Raw genomic sequence first — 20053 nt, 5'->3', positions numbered from 1 at the left:
ACTATGCCATAATTTATTTATCCACACTATTTGTGAATGTATCTGTCATTTCCGGTGTTTTGCTATCCCAAACAGTACTGTCTAGAACAATTTTGTGCCACTGTCCTAGAGCACACATGCTATGTCACTAGCAGAACTGGAGGCTCACAAAGATATGCAAACTTGTTTCCAAAGCACTTGCTCCAAAATTTACTCCCCCCCAACCAAGTTTGAGAATGCTCAATATCCACATCCTCCTCAATCATGGAGACTGTCCTACTTCATATATGCCACTTAGGTGAGTGTGAAAGGGGCATCTTATGGTGGTTTTACTTTGCATTTACCTCCTCACTAGTAAGTTTAGATGTCTTCATGTTTCTTCTTCTTTGAAACAGGTGTTCAGGGCATTCATGTTTCCCTCTCATTTTTCTAATTAAGTTGTGCTTTTTTTTTTCTTACTGATTTGTAGAAGTTCTTCATCTATTCAAGATACCAGTCCTTTCTCAAAAATGACTCTGTTCTCAGTATGTGGCTTTTCTTAGGTTAAAATAAAATAAGAGACAGATGAGTTAATTTTTAGACCCTGAGAGCTTAAAGTAATAAAGAGAAATCTAAATCAAATCTTGTAGTTAGCTAGAGGTTCGGGATTGATTACATGGCTGAGGAGGCATTAACAAGATTTGGCAGCAGAAAGAAATACAAAGTTTTAATGTCTGATTCAAAAGAAGGGAGCCCAGCCATGCTTATACACAGAAAGGAAGAAGAAACAAAGAATCAGGAGGGGACAGACTGAACCGTGATTTTAGTTAAGAAGTCAACAGCCCTCAGGAGAAAGGGGGACGGGAGTGACGTTCCAGACTAAATAGCTCATTGCCCCTCAGAGGACCTATCTATTCATTGGAGAATTAAAATCTCTTCCAGATTTTAAACAATGACAGTTGTCATACAGAAATGAGCAGCCATACGTCCAGAGTAGTCCGTCCAAACTCCTACTTTGAGCCAACAAGAGTCACAGATTAAGTCCATTAAATCTATTTTTAGTAAACAAAATGAGAAAGACACGTTCGCTGTCAGTAGATCAAACACTCCCTTTTAGCCTATCTTCTTTAACAAAACTGTGATTTCTGTAACTAATAGGTATGCGTGGTTGGTTTTTTCATAGAATGGAAAGCCTAGTGTTAATGAAGTAAAATTATTTATTGCCTGTTTTCAGAATGGAGAATATGTTTTCATTGCTTTCATTTTTTTAAACACTATTTTAGATACATGCTTTGTACTAAACTCTGTTTACGGCTCTTTCCAAGTATCATTTCACTTAATTCTAATAATCTCAAGAAGCAGTACTGGTATTTATCCTTGTTTCTACCAATATAGACTTAGAGAAGTTTTAGAAAATGTGCCCAAAGTGGTAGAGGCCAGTAGCAGAGTCAGACTGAGAACCCGTGCCATTCACCTGGATTGGCCATGCTCTAACCTGGCGTGCGGCGCTGTGGGGGTGGAGCCCTCGGTTCATCTTCCTTGGGAGAATGATCAGCTATAAATCCAAAACTTTCTGATTTGTTTTGATCTTTTAGCCTTGACTCGTGCTCCCTTCTCTTTTAAAGATGATTCTGAATTTCACTTTTAATAAAGGGTTGACGGTAAAGGTTAAATAACCCTCAACAAGTAAGAGCAAAGTTTGAGTGGAGAACTGATAAACTGCCAGTTACATTGTGGAAATAGACAGAAGGTGGTAGGCAGCCAAGAGAGGTGGTGTCTCAAAAGAAACAAATCTGTAAATTTAAAACATGAAAATTAAGGTCCACAAATCTATGAATAAAAGCAGTAAATTCTGACATGGTAATGACACAGGTCTCAAAAGAGTAAGGTCTTTATGTAAATACTAAAACTTACCAAAAAAAAAAAAAAAAGACATCCTCTTAAAACACAGGTTCTACATAATTTACTAGAAAACCACTACTCTGAAAAACCAATCTATTTGTGGCACCTAAAAACCACAAACCAAAATGCATTTGAGAGATTACAGTGATATTAAACGAGGTGCATCTACAGAGACCTCGACCACAGACACGGTCATTATCTGTACTTCTTAAGTAAGGACTACCTGGGCAGTGACAACAACAAAAAGATCCCTAAATTCTACCAAATCAACTTGTTTTTCTTTTTGGTTGTGTTCTGGAAAGAGCAGTTTGATCCAACTGTGACCTGGGGTGGTGAAAAGAGGAAAGTAAGGCAGGAGAGCGGACAGCTGCTACCACTGTCACCCCCACCACCTCCAGGGGAATTAAGAATCATAAACAGCGTTACGATGTTGGTTTTATTTGAAGCAAAGAGAGGATTATAGGTATTAGCAAACTAAGAAGGCTAAAGAAGAGGAGTCCTCGGCATCGATGTAGCTCGCAGTCAGAGATAATTCTTTTTCCCCCTGTACTTGAGGGTTTTTTTTTTTTTCCATTTTTACAGTTTTATTCAGTCATATTTGCAGTTTGGGCCAAGAGTATTTAACCTCTGAGAAGCCAACTAGGTTCTGGGAAGGATGCCTGTCCAAACTGGGCCAAGCAAGGATTGCGCAATTCAGCGTATTACCCAGAGGGCACTGACAGCTACTGTAAATTGAGGGAAACAAAGGGACATATAGCAGCCAAGTACCTTCCCAGAAAGCCTGAGCACAACGTTTCATGAAAAGAAACCAAAACTGTTATGAGTGACTGACGACAGCAAACCCAAACAGAATGTTCAGAGTCCTAGGCCAGGTCATCGCTGTTAGGCCCGGGCAGCTGGTCTACCGCAAGCAGCCAGCCGCCCCCTGCCGTGAGGGGACACCTGACACCTGCACCACCAGCACCCTGGATGACTGGTGGAGTCGGCTGTGACTGGTTCAGGGGGCGTGGTTCTGTCGGAAAGGAGACCCCGAGATCATTCTGGTAAGAACACACTCAGGTCCTAATGAAACAATCCCAAACTGACCTAATCCGGTGTGGCCCCAAATGCTAAGAAAATACAAGGGGAGAAGTCAGTGAACAGAACCCTGACTAAGCCATCAGAAAACCATTTGCATGGTGAACCCAGCTCTAATCTGAAGGAGTCTCTTACAGTTCTTCAGCTTGCTTTTTTTTTTTTAAGTTGTGATATGACAGGTGCTCTGAGTTTCTTGGAACACAGACCCCACGCAGCAGAGTACCAGGAAGCGCGGAGCAGCGAATTCTGAGAAGAACCCCCAGACCGTGTGTGTGTGTGTGTGTGTGTGTGTGTGTGTGTGTGTGCGTGCGCGCGCACAGATGTGTATGTGTTTTATCTCCTCTGATCTCTAATTCCGTTTCCTAGGCCTGAAACGCTTGAAACTCCTTTCTTAATCGGGGCCGCCAACAAGTAACCTGGGCACCGAGTGGAAGAGGTTTGTTGTCTTCTGAACAGGCCGACAGCGCGCCAAAAAGCACTTGCAGATAAAAACACGAGCAGCCAATTATGTGTAATGAGTAATTTAGGCAATTGCCCGGAGATCGAACCTGACTTTAAGCCGAAGCTACAGAGAAGCCACAGGCTCCCGTCTGCCCGTGGGGGTGCGGCGGGGCGGCTGCACGGCGGCTGCCTTCTTCCCAGAGCGCCTGCGCGGCCACTGTGCTTTCTCGACGCCAAATCACAAAGGCAGGCTGCAAGTGGGTTTTAGGAAGCCTGAATCGCCGCCAGCACAGCGAAGTGTCTGGCCTCGGTGCCGAGGCAGCTGGGACGGCTGAGACACAGACCCCTCCAGGGAGCTCTGCTCCGCAGGTGTTCGCAGGGGCAGGAGACTCAGGGACACGGCAGCTCGCCTGCACGCGCGGCCCCAGCGGCCCTCCTCCACAGAACCCTCTGGAGCGCTGCTGTCCCCGGGAGGCCGTGCATCGTAGCCAGAACACGGCCAACATTTTCCTAGTAGGGAAGAAAGCGAGGTCAGGAGGTGAAAGGAAGAGAAGAGCCGTATTTTCCACTTGACTACGAAGAAGAGCACGCGCAGGAGAACCGCACAATTATCTTCGCTACTGGCTTCCCCCCAGCAACCCGAGGGGACCCTGGGAGAAGACGAAGACTGCCGTCCCACGCCCCACAGGGGGCTCCCGGAGTGTCCACCTTCTGGGCCCATCCCCGCACCCAGGGCAGGCGCGCTGGCCGTCTAAAGGGCCGTGGCGGGCGGCGCACGGTGTTCGCTGGTGTCCTCTCCCCCGCTGCCCGCCCCACGGCTGATTCGCTGCATACTCCGCACGGGGAGGTGGATCCAGGGACGGCTACTCACGACTTGGGTCTAGCGCGGAGTCGCGGAGCCGCGGAGGCCGGGAGCGAGGCCTGTGCACCGCAGCACCTTTCCTTGGTCCTCAGGAGCCGTACAAAGAACTCGGAGTAAAGGCTCAGCTGGTAGAGGGGCTCACTTTAGACGCTCACGTGTGTACTAGCGTGTGAGCCAACAGCAGGGTAGAGGAAAACAACAAAGGGGGGCGCAATAACATTTTACATTAATTTACCAAATCTCTCTACTGTATTAAGATAACAAATTGGTAGCTGGTACTGACAGGACTGTCCTCAGAGGGGCACGGTGAGGACTGAAAGGGACAACGCCCATTAAGTGCTCACGGAGGGATTTCGTGTGGGAGTACTTATTAAATATGACTGTGATAGTAACGAAGATAATGGAAGATGATTTATTCTAGGGAGGCCACGCCTCTTTACCTACCAATATATATAATTTTTAATTTTATTTATTCATGAGAGACACACAGAAAGAGAGGCAGACACACAGGTAGAGGGAGGAGTAGGCTCCCTGCGGGGAGCCCGATGTGGGACTTGATCCTGGGACTCTGGGATCACGCCCTGAGCCAAAGGCAGACGCTCCACTGCTGAGCCACCCGGGTGTCCCCCTACCAATACTTCTTTCACGGCTGCTCATGACCCCAAAATTGGGCTGCTCCATTTTAAGCAAAGGAAGTTTATAAAAGGCTCACTTTACAGTTGAAACACTTGGAGGGACCCAAAATGGCAACGCTAAGAGACAACCTGCAGAAGAGTGAAGCAGGCAGAAATCTGTCCAGAAAGAATTAGTAAATCTTGTGTTTGGCTGCAGCAGAAGACTTAAAATAATAATCTTTTCCATATTTAAATTACATCCATTTGTTTCTCAGGAAGCTAGAAGGCATAAGCAGAGAACGGCTATACTTTACCTGAACTGATTCACTGCTGACTTTATTCAATGGGCCGGTTGGAATATCTCTAATCCTAAAGTTTACTTAATAAAAAAAAAAAAAAAAAATTAACTTCTAGGATAACAAAATCCACTTTAGATCTTAGAAGCATTTTCCCAGAGAGACTATGTCTAACGGTCTGCTGAAATTGGTCACAATGCCATCTGTGGCTAGGAAAAAATATATTCTTTTATTAACACTAGGATTTACGTTCTTAAAATTGTACAAAAACGATCTAAGAAATCTCTCCCAAAACTTTAATATTTTTTTCCCATTTTCACAACTGTGCTTGTCTAAATACTGTGCAAAAGTACATTAAGAATCCGCTTTAAAAAAAAAAAAAAAAAAGAATCAGCTTTTTTTTTTTTTTAAGCCAAATAGTGTCCACTGGGGTGACACTGCAAAAGGTTGTGGTGGTGATGATGGTGATGGTAAAATGACACCTTTGCCATATCAGATGCTTTTTATGAATTTGTTTATGGAGATATAATTAACATGTAACAGTTTCAGGTGTACATGACTCAACATATTCACACTGAAATGATCACTGCAATATGTCTGGTTTACTATCTGATGACAGATCAGATAGTAAACCCCCCCCCCCCTTTGGAGAACATCTAAGATCTATTCTTAGCCACTTTCAAATATGTAATCACCATGCTGTACACTACATCCCCATGACTTATTTATTTTGTAACTGGATGTTTATTGCTTTTGGACTCCTTCATCCATATTACCCACCCCCACCCCCAAACCCTCACCATCTCAGGCCACCACCTACCTAATCTGTTCTTTATACTTTATACCTCTGAGCTCATATTTTTTTGGTTTTTAGATGCCACATATAAGTGTGATTCTAGGGTATTTGTCTTTCTCTGACTTCTACATTTAGCATAATGTCCTCAAGGTCCATCATGTTCCAAAGGCAAGATGTCCCTCTTTTTTTTTAATGGCTGAATAATGTTCAATTGTGTATATACACACACAAATATATATACACCTATATATAAAAATATATATACATATTATATATTATGTAATTTACATACATATTGATCAATCCATTTATATTCAATCATCCATTAAGAGTTTCCATATCTTGGGGATCCCTGGGTGGCTCAGCAGTTTGGCGCCTGCCTTTGGCCCAGGGCACGATCCTGGAGTCCTGGGATCGAGTCCCACGTCGGGCTCCCGGCATGGAGCCCGCTTCTCCCTCTGCCTGTGTCTCTGCCTCTCTATCTCTCTCTCTGTGACTATCATAAATAAATAAATAAATAAATCTTTAAAAAAAAAGTTTCCATATCTTGGAGTATTATAAATTTGGAGTATTATAAATTATTATAAATAATGCTCCAGTGAACATGGGAGTGGATATGTCTTTTTGAATGTTTTTTCATTTCTTTTGGATAAATAGCCAGAGCTAGAATTACTGAGTCATATAGCAGTTTCATTTTTAATTTTTGAGCAACCTCCATACTGTTTTCAATAGTAGCTAAACTAATTTACATTCCCACCAACAGTGTGCAAGGGATCTCTTTTCTCCACAACCTCAACAGCACTTGTTATTTCGTGTCTTGTTATTAGCCAATCTGACAAGTGTGAGGTGGTATTTCATTGGGGTGTTGATTTGCATCTCCCTGACGATTTGATGATTAGTGATCCTGAGCACCTTTTCATGGACATGTTGGCCATCTGTATATCATCTTCGGAAAAATATATATTGAGATCTGCCCATTTTAAATTAGATTATTTCTTATATTTTGCTATTGAGTTGTATGAATTCTCTCTACATTTTGGATATTAACCCCCTATTAGGTTTTACAAATATCTTCTCCCATTCCATAGCTTGTGATTTTGCTTTCTTGATGGATCCCTCTGCTGTGCAGAAGCCTTTTATTTATTTTTTATTTTTAAAATTTTATTATTTGTCTAAAATTTATTTATGTATGAGAGGCACAGGTAGAGAGAGAAGCAGGCTCCCTGTGGGGAGCCCGATGCGGAACTCGATCCCGGGACTCCAGGACCACACCCTGAGCTGAAGGCAGACGCTCAACCACTGAGCCACCCAGGCATTCTGCAGAAGCCTTTTAGCTTGACATGGTCACCCTTGTTTATTCTAGGTTTGCTTTTGGTATCAAGTCTAAAAAAATCACCACCCAATTACAAGTCAAGGAATAGCTTACTACTGCCTGTATTTTCTTCTGGGGGTTTAATGGTTTCAGGTCTTACAGACTTCAGTCTATTCTGAGTTAACTTTTGTGAATGGTAGAAAATAGTGGTCCAGGTCCCTTCTTCTGCATGTGGCTGTCTAGTTTTCCCGGCACCATTTACTAAAGAGACTTTTACTCATTGCATATTCTTGGCTCACTGTCAAAAATTAACTGACCATATATGCATGGGTTTATATCCGGGGCCTCTATTCTGTTCCACTGATCTGTGTTTTTGTTTTTATACCAGTATCACCATGCTTTGATTACTACCGCTTTATAATATAGATAAAATGAGACAGTGTGAGGCTTTCGGCTTTGTCATTCTTTCTGAAGACTGAGTTGGCTATTCAGGGTCTTTTGTAATTCCAAACAAACTTTAGGACTGTTTGTTCTGTTTCTCTAATGCCTCTGCCATTGTGATAGGGATTTCTCTGAACCTGTAGGTTGTTCGGGGTAGCATGGACATTCTTACAATATCCTGCCAGTGCATGAGTGCAGGATATTTTCATACATATTTATGTCATCTTTAGTTTCTTTCACGAATGTCTGGTAGTTTTCAGGGAACACGACTTTTACCTCCTGGGTTAAATTTATTCCTGGGTATTTTACTCTTCGATGCAAATGTAAATGAGCCTGTTTTCTTAATTTCTCTTTCTGGTATTCTATTAGTCTATAGAAATGCCACAGATTTTTCATACTGATTTTGGATCCTGCAACTTCACTGAATTGATTGATTAGGTCTAAGAGGTTTTTTTTTTTGTAGGAGTCTTTAGGGTTTTCTATACGTATCATGTAATAGTTTGACTTCTTCCTCTCCAATGTGTATGTCTTCGATTTCTTTTTCTTGCCTAATTGCTCTGGTCAGAATTTCTAATACTATGTGGAGTAACAGTGGTAAGTGTGGGCATCCTTGTCTCACTCATGATCGTAGAGGAAAAGCTTTCAAGCTTTTCACCGTTGATTATGTTAGCTGTGGGTTGGTCATATACGGCTTTTGTTACATTGAGATACATTCCTTTTGTACATATTTATGGAGACTTTTAATCATACATTCATATGTTGAATTTTGTTTTTTTCTGCATCTATTATCATATAATTTTTATCTTTCATTTTATTAACATGGTATATACACTGATTTGTAGATATTGAACCATTTTTGCATCCCTGGAATAAATCCTATCTGATCATAACGTATGATCTTTTAAATGTATTGTTGAATTTGGGTTGCTAATATTTTGTTGCGGATATTTGCATGCATGTTCATCAAGGATTCTGGCTTGTAATTTTTTTTTCTTCTCTTGCAGCATCGTGGTGTCTTTTTGTATCAGGGTATTGCTAGTCTTATAAAATTAGTCTGGAAGTATTTCCTCCTCTTCTCTGTTTCTGGAAGAGTTTGAGAAGGCTTAGTCTTACTTTGAATGTTTGGTAAAATTGATCAGTGAAGCCATCTGGTCCTGACTTGTTTTTTGGGGGAATTTTGATTACTGATTCAATATTCTTATTAGTAATCAGTCTGTTCATAATTTCTATTTTATTATGATTCACTCTTGGTAGGTTTGTGTTTCTGGGAATCATCTACTCTTCTAGGCTGAATAACTGGTTGGAATATAATTGCTCATAGTACTCTCTTAAAATCTTTCTTATTTCTGTGAGAACATTTGTAATGTCTCCTCTTCCATCTATGATTCTGAGTCTTTTTTTTTTTTTTTTGGTGAATTTAAAGGTTCACCAATTTTGCATCTCTTTTCAAAGAACCAGCTCTTGGTTTCATTGATCATTTCTATTACCTTTTAGGCCTCTATTTCATTTACTTCCCCATAATCGTTGCTGCTTCTTCCTTCTACCAACTTTGGTCTTCATTTGTTTTTCTTTTTTCTTTTTTTTTTTTTTTTTTTAAAGATTTTATTTATTTATTCATGATAGTCACACAGAGAGAGAGAGAGGCAGAGACATAGGCAGAGGGAGAAGCAGGCTCCATGCACCGGGAGCCCGATGTGGGATTCGATCCCGGTTCTCCAGGATCGCGCCCTGGGCCAAAGGCAGGCGCCAAACCGCTGCGCCACCCAGGGATCCCTTCATTTGTTTTTCTAATGGCTTGAGGTATAAATTTAGGTTGGGATTTTTCTTGTTTCTTGAGGTAGGCATTTATCGTTATGAACTTCCCTTGTAGATCTGCTTTTGCTGCATCCATTATTTTTGTTATGTTGTAGTTCTATTTCATGGTCTCAGGGCATTTTTTGATTTGTCCTTTGACCCACTGGTTGTTCAGCAGACTGTTTAATTTCCACATAATTGTTAATTTTCCATTTTTCTTGTAACTGATTTCTAATTTCATACCACTGTGGCTGGAAAAGATGCTTAATAGGATTTCAATCTTCTTGAACTGATTTAGACTTACTCTGTGGCCTAACATACTCATTCCATGTAAAGAATGTGTATTGTTACTTTTGGGTATAATGTTCTGTGTGTATCTGTTAAGTCCATCTGGTCTAATGAGCTGCTTAAGGACAATGTTTCCCTATTGATTTTCTATCTGGATGATCTATTGATGAAAGTGGGATATTAAAATCCTCTACTATTATTATATTACTGTTTTTCCTTTTGGGTCTGTAAGTATTTCCTTTACATATTTAGGTGTTCCTCCGTGGGTAGTTAAATATTTAAAATCTTATATCCTTTTGTTGGATTGACCCCTTTTGTCAGTATATGATTATCTTGTCTCTTTTTATAGTAACTCATTCACTCATTCATTGATGTTAATTATTCATGAGACACAGAGAGAGAGAGAGATGCAGAGATACAGGCAGAGAGAGAAGCAGACTCCCTGTAGGGAGCCTGATGTGGGACTCGATCCCAGGAACACAATCTGAGCCAAAGGCAGACAATCACTGAGCCACCCAGGCTTCCCTTACAGTCCTTATTTTAAAGTCTATTTTGTCTGATCTAAATATAGCTACTCTTTCTTCTGGTTTCAATTTCCATGGAAGATCTTTTATTAAACATCCCTTCATTTTCAGTCTGTGTGACTATACATCTGAAATGGGTCTATTGTAAGTAACACATAGATGAGTCTTGTGTTTTCATCCAACACTTTTAAGGAAAGGATTTAGTCCATTTACATTTAAGTAATGTACTTACTGCAATTTGTATTTTCCCCCTGTTTTGTAGTTCTTCTGTTTCTTCCTTTCACTGCTCTCTTCCTTTGTAACCTATGATTTTCCTGTATGAATGTGGTATGCTAAGATTGATTTCTCTTTTTCATATTTTGTGTATCTTCTATAGGTTTTTGCTTTGTAGTTATTAACAGGTTTAAATACAATGACACTTCTAACAGTCTATCTTAAGTTTATAACTCATTTTAATGCATTCTAAAGCTCTACGTTTTTACTTTCTCCCTCTTTTTATCTTAAGTACTTATTGTAGTTTTATTTTTATTACTTTTTTCTTTTAACTTTCATACTACCCTTGTAAGTGATTAATCCACGTTTACAACATTATCCTGAATTTTACTATACTTTCATATGTGTTCCTATACTAACTAGTGCCCTTTCCCCTCAGCTTAAACATTACTGTTCAGTGGGCTTAACTCTTTTCTTTCTGGAAAATGCTTTCTCTCTCCTGAAATCCAGAACTTAGTTGTGCATTTTTTTCTTTCAGCACTTGAAATTTATCATGCCACTCCCTTCTGTCCCACAGGTTCTACTGAAAAAATCTGAGGATACTCTCTAGGGGTTCCCTTGTATATATGTTGTTTTTTCTCTTGCTGCTTTTAAGATTCTCTCCTTCTGTTTAACTTTTGACATATTAATTATAATGTATCTTGGTATGACTTGGGTTCATCATATTTGGAAATCTCTCAGCCCTCTATATCTGGATGTCTGTTTTCTTCAGCAGGTTGGGAAAATGCTCAGCCATTACTTTCTCAAATAACTTTTCTGTCCCTTCTCTCTGTGATCCCTTCAATGTGAATGCTGGCCCACTTGATGTTGTCACATAACTCCCTTAAGCTATCTTAACTTCTCCATTCTTTTTTTCTTTCTGCTGCTCTGATGAGGTAAGTTCCACTGCTGTTTTGAGTTCACTGATCCTTTCTTCTGCTTCATATAGTCTGCTGTTGAATCCTTCTATTATTATTTTTTTTTTTGCTTGTGACTTCCATTGGGTAATTTCTTACATTTCCATCTCTTTAAGTTCTCACTGTGTTCACTCCTCTCAAGTTTGATGAACATATTTAAAATCATTATTTTGAACTCATTGTTAGATAAACTGCTTACCTCCACTTAATTAAGAACTTTTTCTTAGGCTTTGTCTTGTTCTTTTAAAACCTAGTCCTCTCTTTATTCATTCTTCTTGACTTTCTCTGTTGGCTTCTGTGCATTAGATAAAACAGCCACCTTGCCCATTGTGAAGAAGCACAGTGGCTTTATGTAGCAGATGAATCTTACCATTCAACCCTATCCTAGCTCTTGGTTGTATCTCAAACCTTTGTGATTGTCCAATAGCCTACTTTATTTTTAGTGGCTCCCAGTGGTTGAGAGCGTGCTAAAACTTATCAATGTTCTTCTACAAGGAAAGGATCTCAGTCAGCACCTAGATTCAAACTGTTTGGAAGACAGACCCCGCCTGACCCCTCAGCCCCTGCAGCGATAGCTTTTAAAGTATGCAAAAATACTTGCATAGTCTTGTAGGAACTACAAGTATGAATCCCACTGGCTTCCAAGGCTTAGGCAATCTAGAGGTGTCTACTGGGTGACAGTTAAAAAATTAGGGCAGCAGATGGATATACAAGTTCCTTTAGGAAGATGCAAGTAATCCAGAGCAAGGTAGGAGGAGAGCTTAAAGAAAGCATCCATAGGTCCGTGGCTCTGGAATGCTTATTGTTAGGCTCCTAGATATATGCCCCATCTGAAGCCTGCCCAAAGTCAAAGCTCATGTTAAGCAAATAGGCCTTCTCTCACAGAAACACTAGGGGGATGTTTCACTCTGCTATTTGTGCAATGCCCTAGGCAGCTGGCCCAGAACAGTCCCTCCTGTGTTAGTCTGTGGGACCCAGGAACACAGGCCCTGCTGTCCACCAAGACTTGGGCACCAGACACCTGTTCTAAGCTCATCTGGTATTCTAGACAACAAAGATAGGGCCCCCATTCTGAGGTCTCTGGAGAGGATTGCAGTGTCTTAGCTGGAGGGAGGCAGAGGGAAAGCAACCTCCCTAAGATGGTAGCTGCCAGCCTGTTAGTTACCTGTCAGTTCTCAGACTATCCTTCCAGGCCCCTAGATGTGTGTTAAATTAGATGCCTGCCCCTAATACTGACACTTTATTTAAAGAGTATTTACTTATCTTCAGCTCTAGGCACCTCTAGCTGCCTCTATACTGGGCCATGGGGCATGTGGGTCCGAGAGCACAAGCCCCTTACTAACCTTTCCTCAGTTTAACAGTCTTTTTTGGGTCTTGGGGATGCAAGTCCATTGGCTTAAAACTAGATGTTTGGGGGCTCATCTATTAGATGCAGCCTTAAAGGTTAGGGTGCCAAAGGTGGGGTTCAAACCCTTCGCTCTTCAGGGAGAAGCTCCAGGTGTTGAGTTTCCTTCTAATTGTGTGTCACTGCACCAAGGTGAGCTTTACAACAAGACTGCATCTCAGCCACTCCTGCGTGCTTTGGATGTGGGTTTTTTTCTTTGCCATATGTGAAAGATTCACACAGCTAGTTTCTAGGTTCTTTCAGGAGAAATGGTTCCATATGTAGCTGTAGATTTGGGGTGTCACTGAGAGGAGGTGAATTCAGAATCGTACATTGACATCTTGAACAAGAACTCCTATATCAGATGCTTAGTCATCCATTATTAGCTTATTACTGAACCCCACAGGATTGCCCAGGTTACCTGTGACCCAAGATCTTGGTGGAACACACACATAAAAAAGAGAAGCTGTCCGTGTTCACAGGGCTGGCATCAGGCACCCTAATTCTCCAGGCGCTTGCATCTCTGCAATCCAAAGAGCTGAGAGGCCCTGGTAGTTACTGCACACTACTGGTGGCAGGACTGCATCTCCAGCAGGGGGGATAGGCCTCCCACAGGCAAGAATAGCCTTGCATTGAGAAGGCCCAGGATGTGCTCCCCAGTCCTGATAGAAGAGCCAGGCCCCAACCAAAGAGGCACAGCAGTCTGACAGACATTCCAAGCAGATGAAGAAGAACAAGCTGAGTGAAATGAGACACCAAAGCACATTTCAAAGCAGTGCACAGGAGGTAAATCCTGTTATTTATGGAATTAATTTGTGAATCAATGATGGCATTGTTACTCTTTCCACATCCCTCCCTCTCCACCCATGTTATCTATTAATACCATTTGGTTTTGGGTTTTTTTTTTTTTTTTTTTTTTTTTTTATGGCCTCAGATGAACAGGACAGCATGACATTGAAATTATAAGGTATAAATACCTCCACCTTAATTTAGTGTACAAACAATTCTGGAGCCAAGAAAATCCATGAACATGTTGTTTGCAAGTAGTCTAATACTGACAAACCTGTTTTCTCATCCAATAAAAATCCTGTAGCCTTGTTATTTTAAATTGTAGAAAAGAAGATAAAAAATAAAAATCCTCTTAATTAGCTGCCTCTCGATGCTCTGTACTTCATCTGGGCCACCCCCAACTGAGGTTTTCCTGAGTCACAGCTCATTACCTACTGTGGCCATTCGGGCCAGTGAATACCAAAGAAATGCCACAACTGTCTGTGGTGGTTGTCTGTCTGTTTGGTTTTGGTGAGGCTTCTAGCAACAAGGAAATGGCATTCTTGGAGGCACAAAAACCTATTTTCTAAGTCTTGACTCTGTCACTTACTGGCCAAATGACCTTCAACAAAATCATTTCACTCAGTATCTATATGCATATAATGAAGAAAATGATCTCCAAATTCTTTCCAGACACTAAGTTTCTATGAAAATCTAGCTCAAGGTCTTTTCTTGGCATGGAACAGAGCCATTACATGGCTTTACACAATATTCAAAGTACAATGGAAAGTTAATTAATGCTGAATATGTGTTGATCCCAAGTTGGCTAAGCCCCAGGAGCAGATGGTCTGATGGCATGTGTTAGGTGAAGAGAAAGTAAAGGTGGTTCCAGGTAGTCGGGAGGTTATTCAAAGGCACACAGGCAAGAACATGCTAGTTTTAGAGATGCAAATGGCTCAATATTATTGGGGTAGGGAAAACCAAGGAGAAAGCTTCCAATTTTCCATTTTCGAAAAGAGGAGGCAGTAGCAGCACCAGTGGTACCAATATGGTGTCAGGGGACTGATAAAGGGACTTTGAGGAATATAATAGAGGTGGTCGGATCAACAGAAGTTGATAAGACCATGGATGAGGCACTGATGGGAAGACTCCAGTCAGGTATGACTCCCTGGTTTCTGGAGCCACTTACTAAGAAATATAGGAAGAAAAATAGTGTGCCTTAGAGGCACCTGGGTGGCTCAGTCAGTTAAGCATCTGACTCTTGACCTCAGCTCTCGTCTTCATCTGAGGGTTGTTAGTTCAAGGCCCCATCCTGGGCTCCAAGCTGGGCGTGGAACCTACTCCTACTTAAAGGAATCTACTTAAAATAATATAATACTTTAAATGTAAGACATGGTAAATCTGTCAAATGGAAATGTTCAAGAGGTGGCTGGAGCCACTGGCCTAGAGCCTGAGAGAGAGAGAGAGGTCCAGGCTAGGGCACCCCAGGTAGCTGAAATTCTTATAATGAATAACATTATTAAGGCGTCCAGGGAGAAAGTAATGAGCAAAGGAGAAGGGGACAAACAACACTTGAGAAAAGGACTGAGGAAAAGTGACGACTTACCAAGGGCGTAAAAACTCCAAGGAAGGGAGGTGCCATGGAAATAGGAAAGAAAAAGATTTCAAGGAGATTGTGTCAAATACTACGCTGAGCCAGAGAAATTTCAGTGATGTAATAGGGATGAAAGTGAATAGCAGTGGGAAGAGGAGTAATTGAAAAATGAAGTAGAGCCTGCACATGCAGATATCCTTTTAAGAAATCTGTGCAGGGAAAGCGTCTTCTCCCTATGGAGAGTGAGGGAAAATTTCTGCGAGTTTCATTTAAAGAGAGTGGTGACAAAAGAGAAGAGCCATGGTGCAAAATGGAGAGCGCAGGTCTGCTTGTCTGCATCCTTCACTGCCATGTCCGGTTCCCAAAAGGGTGCCTGCCCCAGAAAAAGCTTGATAATGACTTGTTGAATGAATGACGGACATACTAGGGGTTTGCTAAGGAATTCTGAGACCCAAGACCACACATGGGTCATGATGGTGATTTATAGGGAGGTTGAGGTTTCCTCAGTAGTGCTCAGCTCCCGTGGCACAGAGAGGAGTTGCAAAGACAGTCCAGACTGTGGTTCTGAAAGGCAGGGATGCCAGAAGGACAGGGTCTCATCAAGGGATCCAAGCATCAGGAAAGAAGACACTCTATGGATGGCCGGACAGATACAATGGGTTCAACCAGGCTTCAAGAGCCAGTATGCTCCTACTCCTTTCTGGGTAGAAGTATAATTTTTAAAAAGTAACAGAATAATCAAAAGCACTAGGTTTAAAAATAAAATGGGACTGCCCTACAGACTCGGGTACACAGGCCTGGGCACAGGGCAGATCTTTCAATACCTGTTGACTTCCTGAAATTCATTTGTACGGCCTGAGGCGGAGATTACTTTTGGTTTTTACTTCATCTTCTCCTGTCACCCCAGAGAACATATTTTCCAGGAGACATCTACCACCGATGTTGAAAAGTTCTTTCTAAAATAACTCCTCTTCTGTCATTCCAAAATGCAATTTCTGCATCCCTCGCTGAGCATAATTATTAGAAAAAAAAATAAACTTCAGCTTCTAGTGTCAACTTTAAATTATGTTATGTTATGGGGATAGTATTCCCCAAGAGGTCCAGTTCTTCCAGTTTGATTTCCCAAGAGAATTCAGAGTAGAGATTTAGGCAGGTTTAATATGTCTTTGGAAAACTAGTATATCAATCCATTTTGCTCTTTTCTTTCAATTATCTTCATATTTCCCTGCAATTCCTGGATTTCTTAATCTTTTGAGGAGACAACTACTATTTATTTGTATGAATATTTTCCCTCTCAAAAGAAGGAATATCATGAATTTCCCTGAGCAAACTGTTTTCTCATTCAATTTTACACTGCCTGCCTCCTCTACCTGCCTGACACCATGTCCACCACTTTCTATTTTCTCTTCTACCAGGGTCCTGTGCTGGGAAGAGGGCCTGAGGTCACAGTATGTTATATATCAATTAAAATCCTTTCAAAAGATTGGCCTGAGACCCCACAAACAAAATTTTCACCAGGTTGTTGACTTTTGATGTATTTCCTGTTTTTTCCTGTACTTATTTATGGAGAGTTAAATAAAGACTACCCAAATTGTGGCATGCAAAACCACAGAAATCATTTTCTCCATGGCTCTGTATCCTGATATTGCTGACTAGGGTGTGGTTAAAAAATAATTTTATAAAAGTACGCATGAAAATGTAAACATGAGAACAACGGTTACTTGGGAATTTACTATGTGACATAGTTTTTAAGGTGGAAATTTACGCTTATTTCAATTTCATAGGAGCCAAAAAAGAAAGCTATTAAAAAAATCTGTGTTTTTGCATTATGAAAACTGCACACGGAAATATAAGGTTATAAAGAATGCTGAGGATGTAGCAAAGCAGGGTAGAGCCTGGTATTGGTTGTTTTGTGTGCTGTGGACAAAATATTTTTAAAGGTGTAAAATAAAAATGATTTCAAAGGAAACCAAAATTGTTAAAATGTTAAAACGTTAAAACTTGACATAGAATAAAAATAGGTGCTTCTAACACACCAACTACCATAATTTTACAGTAGTGGTTAACATAAATAGTATTTCAGGGTTTCTGCAAGAATGGTAATAGGATATGAAAATATCAGCGACAAAGTCAGAGATCTATTATTTCCATTTCTAATTGAGGGAAAGCTAGATTTCAAGTATAGAAGTTAACGAAAATAATTTTTTTTTCTCCCAAAGCTAAGAACTCCTCAACTGGAGAATTGTAAGTGGATATTTCTAAAAAGCTTCCTAGTGTATTCAACTTAAACTTTATAAGAAAAAATTTTATCATGCAAGAAGTTTTCAGAAATAAGCCAAACTTTTACCATCAGCTCCCCTCTATCCTATTTTATACTAAACTAAGAATTATACAAAAAATTGTACTAGTTGAACACTATACATTACTAAATTAGTGCAAACATTTCTAAGAGAAATTATACACATTTCTTCTACATTACTTCAATTAGTTTTAAAAATCACATTCTCAAATAACCCTGCCTCACTCCAAACAGTGCAGCAACTATGTATTCTGAAAGACATCAACTCCAATACCACGAGAGTCTAATTCAACCTTGAACAAGAAATCATTGTTTAAAAAATTTGGGGTCTTGGCTTAAAAGATATAGCCCTGAAAATCTCCATGTACCCATACTCACAAACATACAAGCTAAGAATAAACCTATCGGAAAATAATATTAAAACATCACTACTGAAAATGTGATGAATCACTGCCATTTGGGTTCCTCTAAATTGCAATAAACTGTTCAATGAAATCATGCAAAACTTCTAAGTCAGGAGGGAGAGAAAGTGAGAAGATGAGACAAAGGGGCGGTGGTGATGAGGATAGGCAGATGGACAGATACATAGAAGGTATACTTTGGAGTAATAACCAAAATGAGCCAAAACTCTGCTTGCAGGCTAGATCTGCAACGAGAGAAGCTTCTCTAGGGATAAAACAGACCTATTCCTGGAGATGAAGGACACCCTTTTGTTCCTGTTCCTTTGGAATCTTTTTTTAACCTGTTCCAAATTAATTTCACCCCAATACTACAATTCTCTATTCTTAAACATTTTTGGGCGTATTTAAGCAAGTGAGACAATAGATCTTTTGATTATACAGGGATGATGGTGGGGGCACACAAAGAAAAGAACTAAAAGAAAAGAATAAAACATGGGGCAAAAAAAACCTTGGGAAATTTATGAAGGCACCAAGACAAAAAATACACGGTAGAGTATCATCAAAAACGGTTTTAGTTGAAGTCAAAGGAACATGACTATAACCTAATTAGACTTAACGGTTTGAATTTTCTCTTTCTTCCAGATGGTCAGTAGGCAGACCACATGACTTTTGGGCATAAATTATTAGTATGGATTACACATCAGTATTTTTTTCAGTTTATTAGCTTATTTAAGTATTTTCATTCATTAATCCTCAAATCCTAATTTTTTTTTCAATGTAAATACTGTAGCTAAAGTGGTAAATTTTAGGTTAAAGTGAAACACAAAACATCTCGGTTTATCTGAGCGTCTGAGACTTTTGCTGAAAGTGGTCACCTCCAATATTTGAAGATAAAAATTATATCCAATGAGCAATACTTTGATACTATTTTCCTTTTATATACTTCACAAACAGCAAGAGACTCATGAGTCATCAGCCAGTTTTTGTCAGAAGATTCAAAACATCCTGCACATTCTGTATCTTTTCCCAAAAACTTCCTCCTTTGAGAATTGTAGTATTACGCAGTGTCTAGTGCTATTATTGTAACTATGAAATAATTTTTTGAAATCCTTCTAAAACGAATGGAAACTTTTATCATAATTACCATCGTTCCAAAAGATAAAATATTTTCTTAAAATGGAAGGTTTCCAAAGCTGTAATATCCATGCCAAATCCTACTGGTCATCTGTAAGATACGTGGCTCAATAAATGTATAGCACCTGCTGTAGTAAAGTGCTTAGAGGTAGGAGGCACTTTCTAAGATCACCCCAAAGCATAGCTGCTTTCTTTTCATGGTCCATAACTGGAGAAGGATACAATATAGATACGGATATCAGTAAACTACAGCATAAGGCATATATCTCCTCCCATCTCTTTCTGAGACATCCTATTCTCACCTCCAGTAGCTCATTACCACTAACAATCACCCAATATCTCTCATGTCTGAAAACATTCCCCCCTTCAGCAAAATTCCTTGAACTGGAGTAGCCCAGACTTGCAATCTTCAATTCCTCTTTTCATTCTCTCTAGAACCAACTTCAATTAGACTTTTGTCCCCATCACAACACCAAAAGTATGAAGGTCACCACAATGTCAAGGGTCACCTCTCACTTATCCTTTTGGATATCTCAGTTGAATTTGACGCATGGTCATTCTCTTTATCTTGAAACACCTGTCTTCATTTGGTTTTCAAGCTGTCCCTCTTTAGTGGTGCCTTCACCATCACCAGTTACTCATCCTTTTTTTTTTTTTTTTTTTTTTTTTAATGGTTTGTCTTCCTTTTCTGACCTCTCTACATGGAGTAGTCCAGGGCTCAGTTTTTAGAATGCTTACCTTTACCTGCATCCTGAGCAGTGGTTCTTAACTCTGTATGCACACTGAAATCCTGTGGGGGGCTTGGAAAGGATATTGATACCTTAGCCACTCCTACCCCATTCCAAATGAATTAGAATCTCTGGGGGCAAAGCCCAGCGAGTGGTAATGTCCAGAAGCTCTTACTCCAAATACCCAGTGCTAAATTTGAGAACCCCAGTTCTAGGTGATGCCATCCACCGAGCATTCAATACCTTGATGACTCATAAAATATATCCTGGG

The 20053-nt window shown here is 40.3% G+C and overlaps 1 protein-coding gene across 11 annotated transcripts in view; it reads right to left on the bottom strand.

The window, feature by feature from the left end:
• Positions 1–20053, bottom strand: part of MDFIC (MyoD family inhibitor domain containing) — a 291263-nt gene that overhangs the window by 21784 nt on the left and 249426 nt on the right. For 7 of the 11 annotated variants that reach the window (XM_038557428.1, XM_038557436.1, XM_038557429.1 and 4 more), the window contains one exon: positions 5169–5233. The exons of 3 other annotated variants lie outside the window; for them this stretch is intronic. In XM_038557428.1, the coding sequence (XP_038413356.1) occupies positions 5169–5233 (65 nt within the window). Of the gene's footprint in view, positions 1–323; positions 517–5168; positions 5234–20053 lie in introns of all 11 variants that reach the window. One more of the 11 variants, XM_038557435.1, reaches the window with a different exon arrangement.

Source organism: Canis lupus, chromosome 14, assembly GCF_011100685.1.
Source record: "Canis lupus familiaris isolate Mischka breed German Shepherd chromosome 14, alternate assembly UU_Cfam_GSD_1.0, whole genome shotgun sequence".
NCBI lineage: Eukaryota > Metazoa > Chordata > Mammalia > Carnivora > Canidae > Canis > Canis lupus.
Note: the sequence above shows the minus strand (reverse complement) of the source record. Positions and strands in the feature narration are given on the sequence as shown.